Source organism: Drosophila subpulchrella, chromosome 3R (assembly GCF_014743375.2).
Source record: "Drosophila subpulchrella strain 33 F10 #4 breed RU33 chromosome 3R, RU_Dsub_v1.1 Primary Assembly, whole genome shotgun sequence".
NCBI lineage: Eukaryota > Metazoa > Arthropoda > Insecta > Diptera > Drosophilidae > Drosophila > Drosophila subpulchrella.
The window spans coordinates 17,584,628-17,610,440 of record NC_050609.1 but is presented as its reverse complement, the minus strand read 5'-3'; the positions used below and the strand labels follow the sequence as shown (position 1 = coordinate 17,610,440).

At 38.3% G+C, this 25,813-nt stretch overlaps 2 protein-coding genes across 2 annotated transcripts; both read right to left on the bottom strand.

Moving 5' to 3' along the window:
- Positions 1–660: 660 nt before the first annotated feature.
- Positions 661–7,051, bottom strand: LOC119554054 (transcription factor kayak, isoforms D/sro-like). The gene is made up of 3 exons (XM_037864798.1): positions 6,938–7,051; positions 4,968–5,869; positions 661–669 (listed from the first exon to the last, which is right to left on the bottom strand). The coding sequence occupies exons 2-3, from the start codon at positions 5,595–5,597 to the stop codon at positions 661–663; spliced, it is 639 nt and encodes a 212-aa protein (XP_037720726.1). The 5' UTR covers positions 5,598–5,869; positions 6,938–7,051.
- Positions 7,052–20,182: 13,131 nt separating this feature from the next.
- Positions 20,183–25,507, bottom strand: LOC119545633 (N-terminal kinase-like protein). The gene is made up of 9 exons (XM_037851343.1): positions 24,565–25,507; positions 24,282–24,505; positions 23,818–24,223; positions 23,109–23,751; positions 22,861–23,025; positions 22,631–22,776; positions 22,446–22,574; positions 21,977–22,385; positions 20,183–21,856 (listed from the first exon to the last, which is right to left on the bottom strand). Exons 1-9 carry the CDS (start codon positions 24,943–24,945, stop codon positions 21,729–21,731), a joined length of 2,631 nt encoding a protein of 876 aa, XP_037707271.1. The 5' UTR covers positions 24,946–25,507; the 3' UTR covers positions 20,183–21,728.
- Between the last annotated feature and the right edge of the window lie 306 nt (positions 25,508–25,813).

Below are 25,813 nucleotides of genomic sequence, written 5' to 3'. Positions count from 1 at the left end.
GCCAGGTAGCCGAAATGTTTTGTGGCCATTAGCTGGGAAGTGAGACTTCGACTTCGAATGAGGATCCTCTCACAGCACGAGCTCGATAAGCGATGTCTGAGTGCCTGGCGACGCCCTAGCACTTCCCAATTCCCGACTCTGAGTTCTGGATTCTCGATTCCAAAGGAGGGATATATGAATATGCGAGGGATATATCAAGGCTGAGGGTTGAATGCCTCCGATTCTGGCTGCCTTTTTTTTGCTTTGTTGATGTTAATGTCGCTGTAATTTGCCAGGCGACTGCACGGGGGCTACGCCGATTAGGTTACCATTCTAGCTCATATTTTATGGGCCAAGAATTCACTGGAATTACCACTCGAAATCGGAAGCGGAAACTGTAAAAACAATTTAGCTTATCAATAGATCGAGTTGCCATACCGAAAAACTCTATAATGATAAGGCGCCAAACTAAAACTTTTGATATTTATAACTCTATTTCAATTCAAACTTTTGGTATATAAAATTCATCCGAATTTAATATCGAAATATTGTATTTTTAGGATTAAAAAAATCGACTTTTTTCAGAATAATCACACAAAAAACAGCGGAAACAGGCGTTTTTAGCTGCGCTTTTAGTTATCGCAACTTTATTTTGACCGTCTTGTGTTCGTACTTAATATTCTAATCCATCTGTACAGGAAATACGATTAACATCAAAAAAAGCGGAATATGTCCCTAAAAATATAATAAACACATATAAAGAATTAAAGAACTTAAAAATTAGGAGAACTTTTCAAAAAACCAGTTGTTTAACTTAACATTGAGTCCATGTTTATTGAAAGTTTATTTTAAGCACCGCATAAATAAATTCACACTTCAAACATTTGTCAGTACCATATTTTCCCATTCACATTTCAATTTACTCTGTTCCGATTCAGTGTTTGTTCGTCATTTGTATCTTAAAGTTTCAATTACATTATAATTATATGTATATTTCACTTCAAGTGCTCAACTGACGCTCAATTTATTTAAGTCCACACAACTTGTATTCGTACTTAATTATTTACTTGGCGATATGTTCACTTGAATAATGTTTACATTGATTAAAGTTTTGATCACGTCATGGAGCGACGTCATCGATTCGCCAACATGTCATCGAGTTCCCAGAATATCGTTTATATTTCTTGGTATCGAATGAATAAGCAAAGAAAGTTGTGGGTATAATATCTGCGTACTTAAAAACAAAAACAAATGGGAATTTGAGGTTCCAACGGGTCTATAAGGTATTAATCATATCCTAAACCATTTCCGCTGCAATTATTATCAAGAAAAGTGCACGTGTAATTTCGTACGAAAAGCAACTGCTGTTACCTTACTTTATTTTTTACCTCGGGTGTAAATCTATTTCAGGGACAAGTGCCTTAGCACTTTCCCATCTATTGATAGAAAAACAAATCCCAATTAAACAATCGCATTCAAAATCCAAGAGACCTTCACTCGAAAAACAGCTGATTATTGGGTCTGCTAATGGGCTGATATATATAGAGATATAGGGAGGCGGAGGGGGCGTGGCTGTTTGCCGACTAGTTGCAGCTTAAATGATTAAGAAAACTTAATGACTCTGTTGTAGAACCGTTTTGCACTAAGAAACAGGGCAGAAAACAAATCGAGCGACGCTCATTAAAAAATTAAGCATACGGAATAATAACAGATATGGCAACAATAAAACCCAAACGACTGCAAATTAAAGTTGTTAATTTCGAGCGGTTAATTGTATTTGTAATAATTAATAACAACAAAGCAGAGAGAGGCCTGCAAAATTGCGCCGAGAAAAAAAACAACAAGTTCAAGGACAGCACTCTTAAAACTAAATAAAAGTACTCATTTCCCAAGAGCTTAATGGCGTTATAAAGAGTTCCCCAAGTACTTGCGATTTCTACAACATCTTTTTTCCTGGAAATTGATGTGTACAGTCTGGTTAAGCTAACGTAACTTTATAGTTGTATGCCATTGCTTATATTCACGAATGACCTGAAAGTTGTAGTTCATGGCGAAAAATTATTACAATTATAGCATTTCCTTTAAAATCCATTTTATTCATAATTCTGTTGGGAGCTAAGGTGTTTCATCAAAAACATCACACATCACATATATGGCTATTTTTATAGTTTTGTGGTGCATGTGATAAATTATTTACAAGGAATTTAATCAACTTTGTAAAGACATTAAATAAATATTTAATATATATATAAAATTTATAAATAGTTAGCAATAACCAAAGTAATGTCGGCAACATTTTTTTCTCATATGCTCTAACTTTTTACAGTTAAAAAACATTTATAAACATATTATACATGTTGGCATTTTATATACCACCATAAAGTTAAGAAACACTTTCGTAACTTGGATAAAAAGTCGAAATACAAACAAAAAGATGTCTTTATCTAACCTCCTTTGTATGCAATTTTAATAATTACAACCGAACTCCATTAATTACCATCAGCTAAATGGAACTATCTGTAAAAAAAATCCACTTAAAGTGATTCAGCACCTGTTCGAGAATCACCCTCGCATCATTTTGATAGGGTTATTTGGCCTGATTGATAAAAAGCATATGACCCACTAGAAACTGACGAGCCTAACCAATGTGAATCTATGTGGCCTAGTCATATCGGCTCCCAATAAAGTGGCCCGAAGATAAGTGTTGCAAAATCACCCCCAATTTCCCCTTTTCCAGACCTAAACACACATTGTATTATATTACAAATGTGCTCTGGGGTGTTCGGCTCTTGGCATTTCCGTTCTACGGGTTTTGCTTTTTAGTTGTGTGCGGTTTTTTTTTCTTTCTTTTCGCTGTACGGACTTGTGGACTTATAGAGGTGTTTACGGCTTTTACACTTCCTGGCCAAACGTTCGTGACTATGCAAGTGGGTTCTTATCTGGAGGAAGGTGCTCCGATTCCGATTCCAATACCCATACCCAACGACGTGTGTTCGCTGTCATCATGTTGGGGTTCGTATTGTTAAGGTTTTCTGTAGAGAGTCTGGCGATAATACCCGGCCAAAGGCAAAAGCGTAGACTTTCCGTCGCGACACGGACATGCTCACATGTGGGCATGCATCACCTCCGTATTTTTAACCCATGACGCTATCAGGTGCCGGGGACTCTAGAGTGGCGATATATGTATCTATATACGTACGGCGACGATCGCCCAGATTAAACGTAAAAGTAAAGGGGTTTTCTGCCCAAGAGATAGTGTCCCTCTGACGACAATCGCACAGTGGGTGGTTGAAGAAAATCACACTTGTCGTTTATCACTTTGGCTCAGGGTTACATTTAATACACTGTCCCCCAGATGATTTTTAAAGAATAATACTAACAGAGAAATTAAGTCAAAAGCATTGGAAGCTCTTAATAGATAGAAAATGCTTTGGCGAAAATTTAAACAAATGGTGAAATCCTTAAATGTGTACAATGTTTCAAGGTGCCAATCAATTTCAGAATGATTTAATATCACAACTTGTTGTTTGCAGCACATTACAACTGATCTGATAATAGCAGCTTGCTTTGACTTTAAATAAACTTAAAAAACTTGAAATCTAAAATTAAATTTCACCAAAAAACCTTTGTGTAATGGGGTGAAAACAGGTCAAGTCTCCCTCTCTCGAAAGGTTAACTAAACCCTTTTATGCCCTCTTAAATCTGTAACTGTCTGCTGATTTAATTTAAATTTATTTAAAACACATCTATATGTGTTTGCGAAATCCAGTTTTTTTTTGTTTCGCAGTTGAAGCAAATTAAATTACTCGAAATGTATTTTTTATTGTTTGTTTTATTTACTTATTCCCCATTTTTTTTTGTGTGTTTGGGGAGTGGCATTCCCACGCCACATTGGGCAGTAAATATTTACTTCAGATAAAGTAAGTATGCGCGTTTTTTGAATTTTTGGGGGAAAGCACTCCGCTGCTCCACATGTCGTATACGTGACGAAAGCTCGAGAGAAAGATCAAGTATACGCCCCTTGGACGCCATTTTGGTTAGTTTTCCCAGCTGAGCTACTAATTTCGCACACAACTAAAGCGCAATTAAGAAGAGGAAAAACAAATGCAAAAATCAACGGAAACAAAGGCGGGCAAAAAACTTAAAGTTGGGACGTAGCGCCGCCCACAAAAACCGCAAAACAAATGGGATCAGCAAATCATGAGCGGAGATGAGGGAGATGGCCAATCATAATGCCCAAGTACGTACATACATACTTGTACTTGTACTTGTTACATACGCAATGCGAGCAAAGTAGATTACTAAAATTCTCGATTCCAGAAAGTCCCATACTTCACATACGCATGGTATATAATTTTAAGCTTGACTTGGAGTCATGGAAAACCATGCAAAACGATCCTTAAAAGAGCATGAAAAGATTTAAATTGTTCTCTTTTAATATTATATAAACATTATAATATTAATTTTGTCAAGAAATAGAAGCTATATAATTTCCATATTAATATATTCAATATTAAGTACAATAGCCTTAAAGGAAATTTTAAAAAAATAATATAATTTCAAATATTATTCTAGGAGAAAAGCATTCAAGTCCATATTTATATATAAGTATTGTTTTTATAGACAAATCTCATCCTCTTAAAAATTCTTTTGGTTTTCTCATAAATTGGAAATCAATCTTTAAACATTCGCTTTTAATCCAATTTTTGTTTTGATTTGTTTTATTCCGAGACTTGATGAAATTGTATTTGCACATAAAGGTACTTAAATTATATCAAAAATGGCTTTTAATTCTAAAAACACTTTATTTAAACTTTTCATTTTTAATATTTTATCAATAATATAATATCGATATATATATATATCAAAATATTTATATTTTATATCAACCCATTAACACATTTTTAAATTCCACTTATTTTATATTTGGTCAACATAATTCTTGAATTAACTTTTAATTTAGCCAAAGTATTGTTTAGTTTACTTACTTGTCTGCCCAATTGAAGGGATGCATAATCCTGCCGCTGATGTTGCTGCTGCGTCTGATGTTGCTGCTGTGTCTGGTGTTGCTGGTGGGATGTTGCTGCTGCCGCCGTTGTTGTGGGGGCCAGGAATTGCTGTTGCTGCTGCTGCTGCTGCTGCTGTTGGCAGGGGTAGAAGTGATTGTTGGATTGGGATGTTGTTGCTGGCACAAGATGTTGCTGCTGTTGCGTGTAGATGCTGCAATTGGATTGCAAGTACTGCTGTTGCTGCTGCGGCAAGTGCTGATTGTAATTGACATTCATGCTGTTATTGTTGTTAATGTGGCGCTGCTTATTGCAATCGGTTATCCAGGAGGCGGCACGCAGTTGTTGCTGCTGCTGCAACTGCAACATTGGGTTGTTGTGGCTGTTGTTGTTGCTGCTGATATTGCCATTGTGGCTGTTACCCCAAATGTAATTATTATCGGGCGAATTGTGCTGCTGCTGCTGCTGTTGGAACTGCTGCTGCTGCTGTTGCTGCAGCAGTTGCTGCTGCAGTTGTTGCTGCTGCTGCTGCTGCTGCTGCTGCAGTGCGTTGCTGTTGCCGCCGCCGCCGCCGTTGTTGTGCTGCATCTCGATGGCCTTTATTGCAATCATTCAACGGGCAACAAATTGTCAGCGTTTATCACAAGATGTTGCAATTTCCTGCTCTCCTTTGTTTATTATTTTGTATTTTTGCGATCTTATTTTTGGCTTGATTTATCGCTGGTTGTTTTTTGTTTGCTGCATTTACTACACGTATTTTTAATTTTACGCAACTTATTTACACGCTTTTGTTTCGGAGTGTTTGTTTTGTGGCTAAATTTAATTTTTGGCAATTTGTTTGGATTGGCGTTTTTTTTATTACGGCTTAAAATCGTAAACAGGCACTAAAATATTTTTTACACAATTTTGGTTTTGTTTGAAAATGTTTAAAATGTTTTTTGAATGTTTTTATTGGCTATTAAAATTAATCTGGTTGATGACTTTCGGGCTTAAACTATTTGTTTGGCTTGCTGTTTTAATTATTGTTATTATCTGTATACAAATTATTTTAAGTTCTCTATGTCTTAATACAGTATTAAATACTTTCATTTGCTGTGTTTATTGACTTTAATGACTTTTGGTTTTTAGCTTCAGTTTGTGGGGCACAATTCTTCATATTTATTTACAAAGTTTTTATGGCTAGTAGGTAAATCTGGGCAATTTCACAGGCGAGATGATGAGTCAACCTGCTACTTCACAAATTTGCTTTATTAATTTTGCACGCCCACTTTGAGGCGATCGCCGCCCCGCAAAAAGCGATCGATTTTTCGCCCTTTCGATCGATTTGCAATTTTTTTTTATTGCGATTTTCGATCAGCACGTGCGGGCCAAGTGGCTGGGTAACGGTAAACGAGGCGTAAACAAACACCGAATCGGGCAAACAAACACGGATTAAGTTACGTGATTTAGCTATAAACAGGCGAATCGTAGCGACAAAAAACCAGACACTGCATGTTTCTGACTATTCTATTTATTTATTAACCAGACCTCCGAGTTGATATATTTTTGTAAAGTATTATTTTTCCAATTAAATTGAGCACTGCACGTTCTTATTTACTTATTCGTGTTTTTTTCTGTAATATTTTTTTTTGGCCAGGACCGACTCAGAAAAGACTTCCACACGGCAGCGCGGCAGAAAGTGTATTAAAACTGAAAATGAAAATTTTGATAAACCTGCGCTCAAAGGCGCTCACACACGCGCACACACGCACACACTCAAGCGAGCCGAAGGCAGGCGACAAAAGCCGAAGTACATTCGCGATCACTTTGTTTTCTTTTTTTTTTTTTGCTTTTTTCGGGGGGCTTTCAATATTTTTCGCTGCGCTCTGAAACCAGGTAAAACTGCGCTGAAAGGCTACTAAAATACGAAAACCCCCAAAAAAAAATCAGAAATATATATAACACACACAGACCGAAGAAACAAATTATTACGAGGCGTGTTTTTTTTCTCCTTTTGTGACTAATCGCGGTGGTCCACTGTGTTTGATTTTCGCAAAAAGGTGTTTGCTGTTGGGGTTTTACACTCGGTGTTTGTTTGTTTGTTGCGATTTGGCGCCAATTGGCTAAAATCAGCGATCCGCTCCGTTCGCTGGCCCATAGATCACTGCGCACTGTCGCCGCCGACGTCTTCTTGGCTGCCTGCGTCGACGTCAGCGGCAGAAAACTATGACTAATCCCCGCTGGCACGCGGCGGCAGCTCCAGCTACAATAACAATATGTAGAACAGGCACGGCGGCAGCAACAACAACCACAACGGCGCGGGCTACAACAACAGCAAGTGCGATCGGAAGGTGGCAGATTTTCAGGAGCACTACAAATGGGCTGGGTGGTATCAACATAAATAATAATAATAATAAACTCAAATCAGAAGACTACATTTTATATAGAAATACAATTTTCAACTATTTTAGATGAAAGAACCTCAATAAATTGGTAAATAATTAAAAATAGGAAACATTATATAGATAAACTGAATACCAAAATCCTAAAAACATGACAGCTTTACTAAATTTTGTTATAAAAAATACATTTTAACTCTTTATCTTCAGTAATATATTTTTTAGAAACAGTTTGTAAAAAATAAGTTTATTCGTTTTTAGGAACAACATTAAAGTCCCGGATGTAGATGTAACCTGTAACTTTAAATAAACATTTGCTAATAAAATACAAGTTGGGGCTGTAACCTACTAGAAGATAAGCCAAGAGTACAAATATTAAAGTTAGACTAAAGAAAACAAGTAAATAAATTATAAAAGAATGTAAACATAAATTTAAAACTTTAATAAGCAATCACAAGAAAATGAGTAGGTAGTTTTAAAACTGTGAACCAACTTTTACAACTTTATAAAGGAATTTAATGTTTTTAAATATGGAAGAAAAATAACACTTACATTTTTTTCCTAAAGATAATGTTTAAATTTTAATACATTAGTCATGTTGACTTTTAGTTAAATGAACTTATGCACATATTTTCTCGGAAAACAAAGGATAAAAATAAAATGGCAAGTCAACAATTTGTTAATCTTTTGTTTTAAAAAAATAATTTTTCTTAAAATTATAATTTAAGATAAAAATTGCAAGATTCGAAAATGAAAATGTGTCAGAAAGTATGCTTTAAGCGTTTAAGCTACTATATCCTAATAATAATCCTGCTAAAAAGTAAGGAATAAACTTAAATTCAGCCCGAAAATAGCTAGATCGGTCAGCACTGCCTGGCTATTTCATCCGCTCCCTCACCTGTGTTCAAAATTTTGTTTTGCTGATTTTTAATCTATGCAATAACAACAACAAGAACAACAACCACAAAGGGGATCACAAAAATATGCGCGACGTGCCCACTTTTTTGCAGCAGCGAAATTTGTTCTTGTTTTGTTTTTGTAAATGCATTTTAATCAGCAAATTGTTGTTGTTGTTGTTGGTTTTGCCTTTATGCGACACCTTGCGAAAATGCAAATGATCCTGGCACACACACAGTGAAAACACACCCATACGAATACACCGACAGACTGTCACGCTCTCTGCGCTCTCTCCTCTGGCTCACCCCCACTCTCATTCTCTCTGTTCTGCCTATCTCCTTCTCTCTCTTTTACCTGTGCGAATGTTAATTGAAGAATTTATTGTTGTCTCATTGTTGTATTGTTGTTGTATTTTAGCCTGGCGGCGACGGCGGCGGCTCTTTTTTTTCTTCAAATTTTATTTGTCGCGTTTAATTATGACAACAACAACAACACCAGCGCCAGCCGATCATTGACTTCTCTGCGCTGGCGTCACATAGTTTTTGTTTTTGTACTGCTGCCTGTGTTGTGCCCCTGCTGTTGTTGTTGTTGTTCCTTTCTGCTGTAAGGTTTTTTTTTGCTTGAGAGAGAGGGGCGGAGTGTTAAGTGGGAGAGGGGAGGGGACAGAGTGGGTGGCGAAGTGAGCGGGAGAGCAGAATGAACTTTGGGCCGGTTACCGTTTAACTTTTTCGCTTGACAACAAAAGGGAGAAAGGGTACACGGTAAACAATTCGGATCAACTACGAAATTAGATTTGACCATAGCCAAAAATCCAAAAAATCCAAGTTTTTTAAATAATTAGCTATTTGTTTTTTTATTACTCTAAGATAGTTTTTTGACCAAAAACAATCTATACCATTTATTTCTTATTTTCTCATAGCAAAAAATGGTTTTTATAGGGACATCTTCAAGGCTTGGAAAAAACATATTATATTTACTAATAATCTAAAAGAATGTCAAGAATCTGTGCTACATAAAATGTATATTATCACTATCTAACCAATGGAATGTGATTTTAAATTACTCACTTGTAAATACAACTTATAAGATTGTGATATTAAAGGGAGTTTCAAAATAAATATGACTTAAGTAACAATTTTAAATTATAAATAAGACTTGTTTTTCCACAATATATTTCTAGGAAAGCAATTCTAGCAATAAACAGCAGTTCAAATGAGTCATTTAAAAATTAATTTAGTTTAAATTTGTTTCTTTTATATATCAGAAAAATCATGGCTATATTTTCTCCCTCTGTACCTGCGAATTAAAGGGTTTTATTTCACTCTTGATTAAAATTAATAAAAACGCGGAATTTACATATTCGCACAGCCCCTCAAAACAATTGGCGGTCGCAAACATTTTTAATCCAGTTCCAGTTCCATAGCCACCCCACAGCCACCCTCCCACTGCAAAAATGTGGCGAACTTCGGCGACCCGTTGACATGTTAATGACACTTTTATAATGCCAACAACAAACAAGGCAGATCAAAACAGGCAAACTCAACCAGCAAAAACAAAGGCGGATGCAACATTTCTCATTGTTTATGGAGCGAGGAGCGAGCGAGGATACAAATTGTTTTTTTCCGTTTTTGGCGAGGGAGCGGTCCCATCGCCACAAATACTTACGCACAAGTAAATACGACTGCGAATATATACAAATGCACTGCAATAAAGACCGAAATAAGTCAATATATAAATGAAACAATAAATATCAAAGATAATATCTTATACAATATTATTGTTATAACTATCATAAGTTATTTAACTCCAAAGCTTATTGAACAGCTATGCTTTTTTATAACAAACAAGTATGACAATTGCAACTAGATATTATAATCCTGATCTAAATATATTTCCCAATTTTTGCCGATCTTTTATGCCATTCTGATATGTCCTCACAGAGAGAAATACCCAAAAACATTGTTCTTGAATTGAGAACATTCGTTCTTAAAAGCCGTGCAAGTACATTTTGGTATCAATGTTCTCAATATTAGAACGAAATGGTGTGAAGAGAGAAGTTAAATTGAGTTTACCTAACAACTTTTTGATAAGTATACACTACTGACTGGACTAATAGTTTATTTGTTGAGATATACTATGCAAATACCGCCAATTCAACATGATTCGAGCAAAATTACAACATTTTCAATTTAAATATGTCGTTCTATTTTTAAGAACATTTTGAACTCAAATGAGAAAGTTAGAATTTTCTCTGTGCTTAAAAATATTTTTTAAAATGTTTTAGCAATTGTCCTACTTGTTTTATAGTTTTAAAATCTCTAATATTTTTGAACCTATCTTTTTTTTTCAATGCACCGAATGCATTTATTCCATTGACGTGTGGCGAGATTTTAAGTCATTTTTGATGTACGATTTGTTCTTGTTGTCGTTGTTGCTGTTGTTATATTTTGTGTATATTTGAGTTAATAATACGCACGAAAGGTAACGGGTACAGTGAACTCGGAACACGTACAGTACGTACACCTTTAATTGTACTTAGTGAGTGTGTTTGTGTGCGCCACTCAACGAGACACTCAGATTCTTCCTCTTTTGGCCTGGGTACGAGTATCTGAGTATCTGAGTATAGTTGCATCTCGAATCTCTCGCGAAAACATTACGAATATTGGGAGCCAAAACAAAAGAAGCAACCTAAGAAGTCGGAGAAGAATTCGGCGAAGAATTCGGGGCGGTGAAGAACAGAAGCCGCTCTGCAGTTGCCGTGGGCGTTCCAAATCGCACGACTTCGCGGTATCTTCGCTGCACTGAGAAAATCTATAGGCCGAAAAATTTCAGTATTTCCCTATTCATAGACTACCTTAATGGTTTTGGTATTTAAAAATTCGAAATACAATTTTTTGACTTCTGGTAATGGTTTATAAAACTGATTCGATTTTCCCATTAAAAACAAAGTTCAAATTTTTTCAGTTTTAAAAAAAAAATTAAACTACGTAAATGGGGTGTTCATTTGCCTGTGGTATTGAGATAATGATTGAATGAGTCAGTAACGGACATTATTCATATTAATTCTTGCTAATCATATGGAAAATTCAAAAACGCAGCAAGTACGCAAAAGCGTACCCCTAATCTCGGTAAATTGGTTGTTTTTAATATTGCCATCTTTACAATTAGTTACTCATACTAAAAAATCTTGAGGTTAAAGAAAGATAAGAAAATAGTTATAGAAAATACAATATATTTAAATAAAAATTATAATAAATTAAATAAATTATTATTTGCATTTGTCAAGTTAAGGATCATTAGAGCTTCAACTATCCCGGTTTCTCCCGGTGTTTCTTGGGTCGCGGCCGCTGCTTGCCTTGGCCTCATTTCAGGTTACCATTGTATCTGAATCTGCATCTGGCTCGCGAATGGTATTATCTGTTTTGAGTGCGCTCCTCATCAGCTGGGGCAAATCGCCGGCATTCCAGCGGAGATCGGGATTCCACCTGGGTTCAAGTGCAACTCCTAGGGGCTTTGTAGGGTTTTCTTACCGCTCAGAAGCGCGACTTGCGCTTTGTTTTTGCTTTTATTAGCACGTTTCGCCTTTATGATCGTAGCGTGATTTCTGCGTTTCTGGCCGCTTCTGTTGCTTTTGTTGCTGCTGCTCTGCTCTGGCTTTATTGCGCCGCAGGTTTTTGTATTTTTATTGTAGTTTCGGCAACAGGTGTGGCCCCAAGCCATCTGTACGTTGAACCCGACGCGGGTTATAATACATCCCCGTTCCCGATCCCATTCCCGATCCCCACAGGCCAGCTATGACGTGTTCCAGCCCGGAATCCTTATCACTAGCTTCCTTAACCAGTGACGTCTTCGAGTCGTTCTCCCCCATTTCTTTAATTCCCAGATATCAACCACTATTGACGTCTAATGTGAGTCATCACAAAGACAGAGACGGCAAAAAAGAGTTGTTTTTCTAACCCACTTTTAAGAAAAGCGATATAAAATGTGTATTGGCTTATTGCACTAGCTTATAGAAGATGGCTTTTAACAAATTCCAATTTAATTAAATAAAAAACTTTGAGTTAACTAAAAAATAAAACATGTGGGACATCAAAAATTCTTATACAAAAGAAAATGAATTTTTAACTCATAAATACTAATTTTCCTAGAACATAATAGCCCCAAGATTAAACAAACATTAGATTAGCTTAAGTTGAAATTAAATTACATTTTTCCTAGTTATAACAATTTATTTTCATAAGAACATTGCCCACAACGTGTTTTATGTATATGAAAACACAAAAATAGTTAACTAGAATTTGATAATATTATTCTTGTAGGTACACATAAAATCTTTGCAATTTTTTCACAAGAAAGATTATTTGTTTTTCCTTCACTTTAAGTTTTGGCTTTGTACCTTATATTACCGTATATATTTCCTGTAAGCCAGTGTGTTTCTCCCCCCGCCCTCTTTCTCGCCTATATCGCTTTGTGAAGCGCTCTCTTTTTGTTCGGCTACCGGACCTAGGTCTATAAATATTGAGTATTCCACGCGGTGGCCGCCCCGCCGCTCTAGAATCAAGAGCCCTTAACTCATCCACTTATAACAATTGGCGGTCGCACGAACAAAGCGAAACCCCAAATGTTTTAATGCCTTGCCAAAACAACTATAAAAACCCAAAGGCCTGCCCAAAAACAACAGCCCCAATCTGCTAAACAAAAATCCAAAAAAAAAAAAGGGAAAAAAGTGTAAGAACCGAGAGCAGTTCAGATTGGTTCTCTGGTATTTTTATGCCCCTCGCTCGAAAGTGTCCGACGCATATTTCAACTTGTCAGGCGAAGAAAAGACGGCGACCAGCGAAAAAAAATTAAAAAGGCTCGTAAAGCTGAAATCAGCAAAGCCGTTTCGGGGGTAATTAATCGCCAACGCCAACCACCATCGTCGCACATGGAGATCGGCATCGGGATCGGGATCGGACCAGAAATACTTGGGGACGGACGGATCATGATCATCCAGACCCATGCTCAGACCCAAAAAGAGCAGCCCGAACAGAACCGATCCCAAAACGGCAGGCAAAACCGCCTAACCAGCTTCAAAAACGCAGGCAAGGCGCCTAAATCTGGAATTGAGGATTGGTTGGATAGCAAGTTTTAAATGCATAAAGGGTCTAGCTAACATAAAAAAAGGTATGGCTAGATATTGTTGGGTATTGATGGGTTAACTTTAGTTATAATTAATAAATAGGAGACCTAAATATTTAAAACAAATATACCATACCTACATATTTAATATTTTAAAGTAAAAAATCGTAAAATTTTATATTTTTCCTTACTTTAAATATGTAGTTATACATTTTATACTTTTCCTCACTTACATTTACCATAAATTATTATTTATATAATATGTTAATTTATAACAGCAAAATAGCATGGAAAAGCACCATTCACCGTATAAATCATAAGTATATTTTTATACACGCGACTCCAAGAATTACATTAGTTAGTCTTCTTGGCAGCACTCATAAAGCATCTTACAGCACTTTCCCAGAAGAGTAGGTTCGGAAATCCCGCTCTTATCAAAGGCTATACAAAAATATAAAGAGAGTAGTGAAATTATCTCTAGCAAATGGCATACGTGCCGCTAATCAGGTGGCTTACTTCTGGGAAATCAGCTCCTCCCACGGATTTATGGTGACCTCATGTACATACTCTATTATTATAGTAGCCAATGTCAGCAACAAAGTATAAATTCTTAAAATCGGAAGGTGTTTCTTGCTCCCTACAGCCTGACAACCGATAAATGGAGGTACCTAGAATTTCACAACTAACTTAGACATGCTTTCGATTCGTATTTGTATTGCTTTCGATTTGGCTCTTTGGTCTTGGCCGTTTTTGGCTTCGTTTTTTTACCCCATTTTGTGAAATTGAATTTATTATTTCGCAAGTTTACAGTTTGCTGGGACTAGGAACACATGCGTGCACGGAGAAAACTTTAAGTATTTTTAAAAAAGTTGTATTAAATCATATATTTAGGTTATAATTAATTATTTGTACAGTACCTATTCTTAAAAATATGAAAGAGGAAAAGTTTCTTTAAATATTCGATCACAATAATTAATATGTTGCAATATATATTACGTATTAAATAAAAATTGTGATTTTAAAATTGGTTAATCTTTGTAATCTTTGTAATATAAATGTATAATGATTTAATAATGATTTTTTTCCTATGATATTTTTTCGAAAGCCCCAACATATATCATTTTTTAATACGTAATATATTTTTTAATATTTCAAGAGACCCACAATACTTTGAAGTCCTATAAAAAAATTGTAATAACCTCTTAGCTTTTATCCAGATCCTTAATTTTTCCTTGTGCATGTGGCAAAAGCGACAATGGCAGCCTGTAATTGACCCACTTACAAAGGTGGCATGGTTAAGGGGGAGGGGGTGGCAGGACAGGGGCTCTGTTTTTAAGGGGGTGCCAGGTGGTGGGTGGTGGGTGGCGGGTGGCTTTGTGGGTTGTCTGGCTGCTCAGCTGGCATCGCCATCGAAATCAACACGTGTGCGGCAAGCCTCGAATCTCGAATTGTGCGCCAATTCGCTGCCATTTACATTGTGTCTTGTGCATGTGGCCAAAAACCCGTTTTCCGGGGCCCAAACACCAAGTGTCCACAAAGCCCCCCTTGCACTCCCCCTCATCCCCTTTCGTAGCCCGCCACCTCTGGCAGCACGTTTTCATTCATCGACAACAAACTGTTGCATGCAGCCGCCAGTTGTAAATTTATTTACTTATTTGTTTACAGCTCGCGATGTCCGCGTCAGTGTTGGCTTTATCATAAAGAAAACTTAGCTAGCTTATAGTAAAATATAAAAATAAAAAAAAATTATTGAGAATTTATGGCAGAGTATTATGTATGTATAATTCTTTACCTTACAGAACCAATTTATTTTAAGTAATTTAAAATTTTTCATTAAAAAACATACAAACATTAAAAAACATACACAAAAACTTACTTCATTTCATTTAAGTAAGAAATAAAAAAAATAGTTAAAATAAATGATAAGAATGTAATTCGGAAAAGTATTTCCCTAATTTAAGTTAGTTGATCTACGCCATTTTCTATTTGAATTCCTCGTGTTTGGGAATTCGAGCTGCTAAATTAAAATACATTTTAGTGGATTTTTAGGTTTTTTTGCATTTTATCAAATTCCTTAAGAAATTAAATATAAATTAAATTTAAAATCTAGAGCTAAATAAAATGAAAAAAAGTTCCGGAAATGCGTCAAGCAGCTGGGTTTTACCATAGCTTAGTCGTTACAACAATAAATTCAAGATAATATTAGGGAAACATACGGACATTTTGAAAAACCAAAAAAAAAAAAAATAACTCTGATAATTTTAGAGGCTGTTAAAAAATAAATAAATACTATTATGTTCAAATTAACTCTTTAACTTATTTTCCAATAAATATAAACTAATTCTGCAGGATTGAAAACTAAGATCAAATTCCTAGATTTAATGTTTATACCTTCAGAGTAGAGCCTTGAACAACAGCTTTTTTGTGGCTAAACCGACAGCACTGATCTCCGTGGCGCTCGTGCCGAACTTGTGGAACACTTGGGCTTCTGGTGGCCACGGGTCGCCATACCGCCAGCCAGGGGTGACTCATCCGTATCGTCTTGTCTGCGGTCTGGAGACCAGCTAACCAGCTATCCACCTAAATTATCAACTCGGGCACGCACCGAAAACCCCACTTGGGACCAGCCGACTATATAGTCAGAGCCCGGGCTATATTCAGCGCCTTATCGCGGTTTCCAGCCTGCGGTTTTCCTTTCTATGGAAGCCCCCCTCTTAACCCCCGGTAACTTCAACTCTTTGTTTGCCTTGGGGGCTTGTCCATTTACACGGGCCAATATTTGTTCATCGCAATTATTATTTGCCTGTTTGCACGTATTTGTACAAAACGGAAACTTGCTCGAAATGCGTAAATATGTACGCTCAAGCGTGGCCTTATTCGGGGTTAATGCCGGGAAAACCCCATGAATCATTTTGGGATTTTCACTTTTTAGATAAGCAGCCAAGGGGAGAGGTTTAGAATTGGTAATTAGGGCTCAGGTTTAAAGTTTTAAAATGTACAAAAGTAAATATTGAATATTAAGTTTTTTCGGAAATCAGTAATCACCCTTATAGGAATCACATCCCTATATATTCTATCGAATTTTAACAAATATTATATTAATATGGACTTTAATATAAAAAAGTTTGGGAAGTACTCACCCAGTTAAGTTTTCTAACATCAAAATGTATATATTTTTGAAATGTATATATTTAGACAAACCAACAACGCACAAAGATAAGTTCAAATTAGAATTAGACAAATAACTTTCTATGATGGTGGACTTTGATAGAAAATTTTACAATTTCACCATATAAATACTGCGTAAATACAATTATCTTTGTGTTAAGATCGCTCATCCTTGTGTACAAATTGTAAAACATTTCCGAAATGGGATCAAATAAATATTAGCCAAACCTTTTAGAACCTTATAAACACCTTGTGGTAGATAAGAAACAGGAAGGGCCAGTAAGTCACCCAGTAAGATTTAGCTAATCTAAGGAAGCAAGCTGATATTATAAAACCATTATTGAGCAAAAATGTATATTTACTTTTTTACCCTTAAAGAAATATATTTATGATTTATGAATAAAACACATTTGATTACTTTTTGCCATTGCCATTTACATTACCTTTTATCTCATATAAGTAAAACCATTTTTCTGAATTAAATAATCAAAATGGGATGCTTCTTTCTCGTGTAGATAAGCATCTCGTGATGCTAGATACACTTCTTCTTGTTACACTTTTTAGATAGTGAATATATATATGTATGACAGCTAAGATCAGAATGATTTATTGGCTGGCAAATATTAATCTACCCACAAATGCCATCACCCGCAGTGGGGGGCATCTGGGAGAAGTTGTTCCAGAATGCAGGGGCAGTGTAAAATGCTAAGGAGACCGCTCCTAGAAATGGCAACAATTGTGGAAACATTAACCAATGCAAACTGCAGCTAATTTGAAATTTTAAACAATTTTTGCAACGACTGCAGCAGCCGCAACAACAAAAGATGCCGAAAACAAAGCCAAAGGCGAGTCGATTTGAACGGAGCGTTGCGCTTTGATTGGATTGAATGCGAGAAGTCAAAGTCGCGAAATTAGAAATAGGTACGATTTTTAAAATGCAGCTAGAAATGGGAATATCCTAGTATTTTTTTTAAACAATATAATAAAGAAATACTACGATGTATTAGCTGAAAATTAAGGGTATATCTCAGGAATTGCTTTGAAAATGGTATATTGATATAAGCATCCTGTGAGTTCCTGTTTTACAATCCGCTGATCTATTTGTATTGAAGAATAAAATATTCTTAATATTTATTTTAGGTCTATAAAATTAATAAAAATAATAAAACAAAATAAGTACATATTTAAGTAACTATTATATATTTTGATCAGAGAATATGACTTTGCTGATTGCTTATTTTTCCAGCTTATCCAACTAGTAGCACACCCCTTAGCTTTACGATTCCAGGGTATCAAAAACAAACTGAAACGAAAACAAAAACAAAACAATAGTAATAGTAAGAGCGTTTAATGCATTTTGCGCCCGCTCGAAGCGAGGAAATTATGTGAATTTCGTATAGAGTTGTTTGGCACCGCAGCACTCAGCACACCTGCGTGCCAAATCGCACAGCTATAGCTTCAATACATCGGTGACAAACGAAAAACAAAATATAGTAAGTCATATGCTTCAAGTTTAATGAGCGCAAAATGAATGCCAAAGATGCTGAAAGCTGCAGGGCACTTTGAATTACCATAATGATCTCAATATTTGCTCAACTTTATCACGACACTACAGCGATAGATATTTAATTACCCACACCCGTGCAACGCCGGTAATCGCAATTTTAGCATTTCAGCGCAATTAGACACGCGAGGGGCGGCAGGCAGGGCGTATGAGTAATGCGAGTGCAGTGGCTATACCTCCATAGGTCTCCATCTCCACTTCCATCTGACTTCAGCGCCTATTAATAGCGTTCCGCGTCTTTAGTAGCCTCTGGTTTTATTTTGCCGCCACCCCCCACTTGGCGTTACTTATTTTAGGCACTGCAATCCGGAGCAGCGTTTGGGTTTGTGGCACTTGGACGAGGCAATTACTCACGGCAAGGGCAACTCCGTCAACAGATTTGGCAGCTGCTCCATTCCGGGGGTGGACAGTTGGGCGGTACCATCGGTTGCGAAAGGGGCGGGGCAAAGGGGGGTCTCAAATACAAATATTACTTTGATATTCCTTCCACACTCTGTACCACAACCAACGACCTTCAAAACATAAGTACAACACCTTTAAATAATAATATAAAATATAGTTGATGTACTTTTAAGAATAAGACACAATAATCTTATACTACGAGTTCGTAAAAAAAATATTTTAATTTAAATAAAAATAAAATATAATAATTTGCTAATGGTTTTTAATATTATTCGAAAAAACCGTTCCGATAATAAGATCAATAAATCATAAATCTTTCAAAAATAAGATTCTGTCTAAAAAGGTTTCCTTATAATGATTTTTTAATATAATTTGAAAAAACCGTTCAGATAATAAAAGCAATACAGCATAAATCTTTCAAAAATAAAATTCTGTTTAAAAAAGGTTTCCTTATAATGATTTTTTTAACTATTAGTTTACAACACCTTTACAACACACCTTTCGCTTTATACGAAGTTTTTAATCTAGTCATATGAAAAATTATAAAGTTCCTTAAATGTTTTTAAAAACATTTTTAGGTTATCTTGAAATAATTTTAGCAACCCCCATTTGCCAACGCCCCTGTTTCGGAAACCCAGTGCAAGTTGCAACAAATTAGCTGCGAAACGGGCGCGTGAGAAAAACAAAGTTGTGCGGTCGCAGGTCTTAAAAATAGCTCGCAAAACGTGACGTGACATTGGGGGATTACCAAGGAGCCCCAATCTGGGCAGATTGACTCATTTTAATTAGCGCAGTGGGCGGAGTGCGAAACGACCCAGATGAAATTGCGTTTCTGTGGCTCAAATAAGTATGCTACGAAATCGTGTGGCGCATAATTACGTTTTATGGGCAATGATTAATTAAAACCATATATATAAAATGATTATCAAAACATGGATATTACATTTCCCTTGAAATATGTATGATATAAATTCTTATTTTATTTTCTTCACATATTTAAAACAAATAAATTAAAGTTCCTAGTAAAAATGTTACATATAAACATGAAATTGATAAATGTGAAATTATTTATTGCTACGAGTAAGCAAGCACGTCTCCATTTCAAAGTGGATTAATCCAGTTGGGTTATTTTTAAGCAAATGATTAAAAAGCGAACTTGATATTGATGCAGTGTAAAATATTTCCCTTTGTCTGCCAAGCTCTATGGGGGTTTTCCCGATATCTGCATCTACCCATCTTAACTATCCTCGCAAAACTGGCAAAAACAGCTGCACAAACTGCAGTGACGGCGAAATAAAAACATAAACAAAGGCTTGGTTTTGGATTGTTGCAATTATCGAATGGCCATCAGAAACATTTGCCAAAACAGATGCCATTAACCAACTATATATATATACTCGACCAGATGTGGCCACAAAAGCCATTCGGGATATATCCATTTAAACAATGTTAATAGAACTCCGAAAAGATTTTACTTACCCACAGAGGTGAAATATCAAGACTTTGTCGTTATTAATTATTTCAAAATTTATTTTACTGATGATTAGTACTAAATAATTTAGTTTTCTTGTAATTTACCATTACCACTTTCAATTAATTTTGTATTTTCTTTTATTTTTGCAGTCTTAAAAATTTGTCTAAACAATAAATTTTCCATGTTGCTTCAATTTGTTTATTTTCAATGTCTTTTTTTTTGGTTTTTTTAATAGTTCATTACGCTAATGTTAAATTTGCTGAGAGAATTTGTTGTAAGAAAATGAATGCCAATAAATGTGAAGAAGGAGGCGGGGGGCAGGGGGCGGGGCATATCGGGCTGACGTGGATTGGAATCGAGTTGCATTAATTACAAATATACATATGTGGCGTTTGCTCCAAGTGCAAACAAACAGACGCGGCGACAACAATGAGATTTCAAAAAGTCAACATTTTTCTTTCCTTACTTTTTTCGTATTTCCTTCCTTTTTTGGGTTATTTAGTTTCGTTTGTATTTTCAAAAATATATTATGGAAAAATTGTACACTGATATTGAGGTATTGGAAAAAATCGGCATATATGTTAGGTATATGTATAACTGTATCTGTATCTAAATGTATGTACAGGACATTCAAAAAGTGTATCGCTACTAGTAGTTTGACATGCAAAAAATGGCCTTGCGCTTGGTGCTGTTCTTAGGTAAACTTGGGTAAAATTCGAAAACTCTTTAACGGAAAATGGCAAGAAAACGAAAAAGGTAAACCTAAACCGAGAGGAAAACGCATTCCTGATCGTTCCTATTTATGGCAAACTAGGACATCTATATAACAAGTGCAATTCTACTACAATTAAATGTATCTCTGAAAAGCTTTAAAATTGTTTCCTTCTATAATTGCTTGCGATTCTTGATTTCTTTTGTTTCTATTTGGTTGGTTCTATATAATTCGTTTCCCCGTTTATTATGAACTATATAAAAATATTTGTTATTATTTATGTATTAAAATTCACAATTTTGGTTACGCTCCATTCGCAAAAATACGTTTAGATTTTTTGTTAAATATTCACTTTTCCCCTCAGCGCTTTCTGGAAAATCGAGCATGGAATCCATTAAGTTTTTCTTCAGCTTTGGAAAGGGGCGACTTAAATGAATTTTGAAATCACACACACGCACATCCCCATTCACTCATTGATAGAAGGATAGGAAAAGGACCTCATATCCACTCACTGATATCGATTATCCCCCATTTCTCTGACATTCACGCTCAAGGACCCTCCTAGTTAGATATCCTATCTTCGATACGTTTTCACCGTTCTAGACTCGATTAATAAAAGTATAAATTTGAAGTAATTTACTAACTACTGGTTGGTTGGTTTGTCATTTGCTTCATTCGCTTTTGGTTTTATATAAATATAAATTACAGGTTTTTAATTACAGTGCTTTACATTCGGAAACTTCGTTAGAGACGCTGAGAATATATTAGCTAATATCGTGCCAGCATTAGAAATACAATACGGCTATGTTTAATCGAAATGTGGAGGCTAGAGACACTGAGATTGCATTAAATGCAATAGCCAGTACCCAAAAGTAACACAAAGCACACACAGAGCGGGAAAAATTGGGAGCGGGACAAGAGACATACACGCACGTACAGAAATATACAAAATACACTTTGGGCTTAGATGTACGAGGGAAATAACAGCTGAATAACACATGTCGTAGCTGTTATCAGCTGATTACTTTTAAAGCTTTTTGGCGCCCAGCTTCATGGGACCGCTCGCCCGTTGGGCGCGACGCGCCTCCAGTTCCCGCTGCCGCTGCAGCTTCTTCTCCTCCCGCTTGCGACGAGCCTCGTCCAGTTTGGCATTTCCTGGAAAAGCAAAGAATATTCATTAGTTACCATTCACTAAACAGTTCATTATAAGGGTATACAGATCATGAATATCAAGTCTTGGTAAGACAAATGTTTTCTGATTATCCTAAAACTCACCAAATCCCGATTCATCCAGAGGCTCAAACTCCCCATCGGCCCACGAATCGCTATTCCAATTGGCATTATGCGTCGAATTATTCAAATGCGACGAAGGCGGGCTAATGTTATTGCAATTGGCAGTGGCCGACGTGGGCGACGTATTGCTGCTGGATAGATTGGGCAGCTCCTTCGGCCGCAGCATCGATTGCTTCGACGGCGAGGTGACGTGTGAGTTGAGCTTGGCCAGCGGCTCGATCAGATCGTTCAGTTCGTGCTGCTGCAGCTGTTGCTGATGCGGATGCTGTTGCTGCTGATGTGGCAGCAGAGGACGCTGGTGCTGCTGACTGGATGACGTGGTGGATGATATAGATTGTCTGGCCAGCTGCTGTTGCTGCTGCTCCTGCTCCGCCTGCTCCTCCTCCTCGCACTAAGCGGAAATCAATGGAATAAGTAACTGAATTTGGTGGTTTTTAGACTGCGATCTCACCGGATCCTCTTCAAGACTGCCCCACTCCTCGTTGTCCCAGCCATCGCGCACTTCACTCAAGGCATTGGCCGCCATTAAGGCGCCATTATTGGAGCTGGCTGCCAGCGGGCTGCTGGGATCCTGAGAGGTCTGCAATTAATCAAGCATAGTTAGCACTTATCTCATGACATTCAACTAGCACTTACATCCATTTCGCCCCAGTTTTCGTTGTCCCAATCGTTGTTGCCATAATCAGAGGCCGAGGCGGAGGTGTCATTGCTTTCATGCTCCAGCGACGTCATTGAGGTAACACTACTTGTGGTGGTTGATAAACTGCTGCTCGATGGTTGCTCTACACACACGACAAAAAGGCAAATGGAGGCCAGGTTAATTGCATTGTGCAAATTGCATAAGCGAGGCGAATATATGTACTCACCAAGCGACGCTGGCTTGGACAGATTGCGTCCAGTTAAAGGCGGTCGTGGTCGCGACGAATCACTTTGGCTGCGATAGAACTTGGCTGTGACGGCCGTCACCGCCCATCCCGCCCAGGTGGCCGCCGCATTGCCAATCGAGGGCGTGGCCGTGTGGACATCAGCCTCTGCAAAATAATAGTTCGAATCAGAATTATTATATGTCCTATACTAGATGCTTTTTCTTAAATAATGAATAAAGATCACTCACCCATTGTCTCCCGCAAACTGGGATCCTCGGATACCTTCTCCAGCTTGCCCAGAAATCCTCGGATGGTTTTGAACGCCGGATCGCGCACCGTTTTCTCCGGATCGACGCTGAGGGAACACAGAGACGGCAGCACCCGGTTGGCCACCTCGCTGAGCAAAAAGTACTGCTGTGTAGCGGCTAGCGCTAGAACTCCGGCCACTCTTGCGGGAGGGAAAGGATCCCGCATGGCGCGAATAAAGGCAGAGACCAGCACACGCTGGCGCACCTGCGGATGCAAGTGCGGCGCAATCTTGCCCAGACACACCGTAGTATTAGTGCGAATTCCACCCTGGTCGTCCCGCGCCTGCAGCCTGGCAAAGTGACGCAGCACCTCCACATTCAGATTGTTGTAGTTGAGCTTGGGCGCCAAATGGATGATCGACTTGACCGTCTGCTCGCGTATGGTGGCATTGGTGTCCAGGAACCCGTGCGCCACCTGGGGAAAAATCTGATCGTTGACCACCTGTGGCTGCAGATGCGCAATGAACAGATCCAGCTGCTGCAGCAGGCGCGATCGCGTAACACGATCCGTGGAAGCAAATAACTTGACCACACATGGCACAATGCGTTTCTGGTACTCCACCTCGTCCAGCAGTTTGCCCAGCTGCAAGATTATAATTCTCAATGAATACTCATGTGTCAGATAGGGTGTATCGATTCAATGGACAACCTTAAACATGGGTGCCAGCACCGCGGAGCCCGCATCTCCGTACTCGTAGGCTGTTATCAGCTGTGGAAGTATCTTGTGCCTGCACACATTGTCCGGAAAGTTGTCCAGATGCGTGGTCAGGCCGCTGAAGAAGCGATTCTTCTCCGCCTTGTCCTTGATTTGGATTTCCTCCAGGAAGAGCAGTGTGTCCACCAAATCATTCTTGAAGAAGCCTCCTGGCTTGCGGCAACGTGTGATTATGTCCGCCGGATTGGGGCGATTCGAAGGCGAGGCTCCCACCAGCTCGCAGTAGAGCGATTGCAGGGATTTGGGTATGTGTTCAATGTCCTTGAGGTTGGAGCGCTGCTTGAGCACGCCGTTGAAGGCCTCCCACACCAGACAGCCCAGGCCCCACATGTCCACGGAACTGGTTTGATTAATGCTCATTAGAATAAAGAGTTTCAGGGATAAAATAATGTATGTACCACTTGGTGGCCGCCTTGAGCTTGCTCTGATCGCTCTTCTCGGGTGAATCGTAGACCTCCAGGGTTACGGGAATCTTGGCGGGCGGCATGGGATTTCCATCGGCCGCTGAGACATACTCCAGACTGCCCAGTTTCCACTCGCCAGAGGCATTGACGAACACCGACCAGGCGGAGACATTGTTATGTCGCAGATTGCCATCGTTGTTGAGGAAGGACAGGGCGCGCTGAAAGGGATTAGAGATTAGCTAAGACTGCTAGAAGGGTGGTTTCAAGATAAACCCACAGTGATTTGGAAGATGCCCCAGGCCAGGTAGAGGCCCTTCTGGAGATTATCGCTGCCCAGCTTGGCAAAGTAGCTTCCTAGCGGATCCACAGCCTCTGTGGCCACATAGAGCATCTTGTCCGTCTCCAGCGAGTCCAGATACTGCAGGATGCTGGGATGACGCAATGTCTTGAGCCGCTTCAGCGATGCCTTGGCCAGTTCGCACTTGGTATCCGATCCACTGCGGATGTCGTAGACAAAGACGGACACCTCCTCCTGGGTGGTCTTCCTCTTGGCCTTGTGCAGTGTCCATATGGAGTACTGATCAAAACCGCCCACGGGTTCGCCAATGTCGTAGGGAAAGTCTTTTGAGGAGTCGCGCGAGAAAAACGACCACATCATGTGTTTTGCTCGGCGGCTCAATATTTTGTTACTGTTGTGTCACACCAGCAACAACAACAATTGCAATGCTGCAACTGCAACGGCAACAACAACACTGCGCAGGCAACAAACACACGCACGCACACACGCACACCTTGTTGCTGCTACAAAGGCACTGGAATTTTGGTTGTTTAAGCCACCGATTTCTTGGTTGGTATCTCAAGCCTCTGTCTTTAGCCTCGTCTTGATCTTCGTCATGCCAGTTCTGCTGCTTAGTGTTCTATATATATATTCCTCCGCTGCGCAGCAACAATTTTCCAGCTTTTTACAGACTCGAAGCGAACATACACACACACACACGCACACGCACAGCTAACTTATCCGCTGTTTTTCGTCCCCAGAGGTCGCATCCCTGGGATCCCGGGAATCCTGGAACGGGGCGATCTTGTCTATATGGCTTGGCTGCTGGGGCGGGGGAGTCAATTAGTCGGATCGGGCGCTCGTCTCCGTCGAAATATCCTAATCTTTTTCCCGAGTACGTCAGCTTTTTTTGCGTGAGGCGTTAGTGACGGACCAGCAGACGGCGTGCGTGAGCAGCTGACCATGGGAAGACAAGGTGGCAACTCTGGCTGAAGCTCGGGAAACAAAGTGGCATCTCTGAATCAACCACCTTATCATTATCAATTACATATGGGGGTTTAATTTTATTATTACAAGAATTAATGTGTAGAAATGAACTAACACGAAATATTTCAATTACCAAATTGGCGCCTTCGTTGCGGTTTCGTGGCTACTTAATTGGATTTTGAAATGCATAATATAAAAGGGCGTAGAGGCAAATGTTATAAGGGGCTCATTACTCAAAGTTATGTGTAAAATAAAATATTTT

What these genes read in the sequence shown, in the direction of transcription:
- LOC119554054 (XM_037864798.1), bottom strand. Translation starts at nt 5,597, where the DNA reads ATGATTGCAATAAAGGCCATCGAGATGCAGCACAACAACGGCGGCGGC.
- LOC119545633 (XM_037851343.1), bottom strand. Translation starts at nt 24,945, where the DNA reads ATGATGTGGTCGTTTTTCTCGCGCGACTCCTCAAAAGACTTTCCCTAC. An exon ending in GGGGCATCTTCCAAATCACT is followed by an intron (nt 24,506 to 24,564) that starts GTGGGTTTATCT and finishes AATCCCTTTCAG; the next exon opens with CGCGCCCTGTCCTTCCTCAA. An exon ending in GCAGTCTTGAAGAGGATCCG is followed by an intron (nt 22,386 to 22,445) that starts GTGAGATCGCAG and finishes ATTTCCGCTTAG; the next exon opens with TGCGAGGAGGAGGAGCAGGC.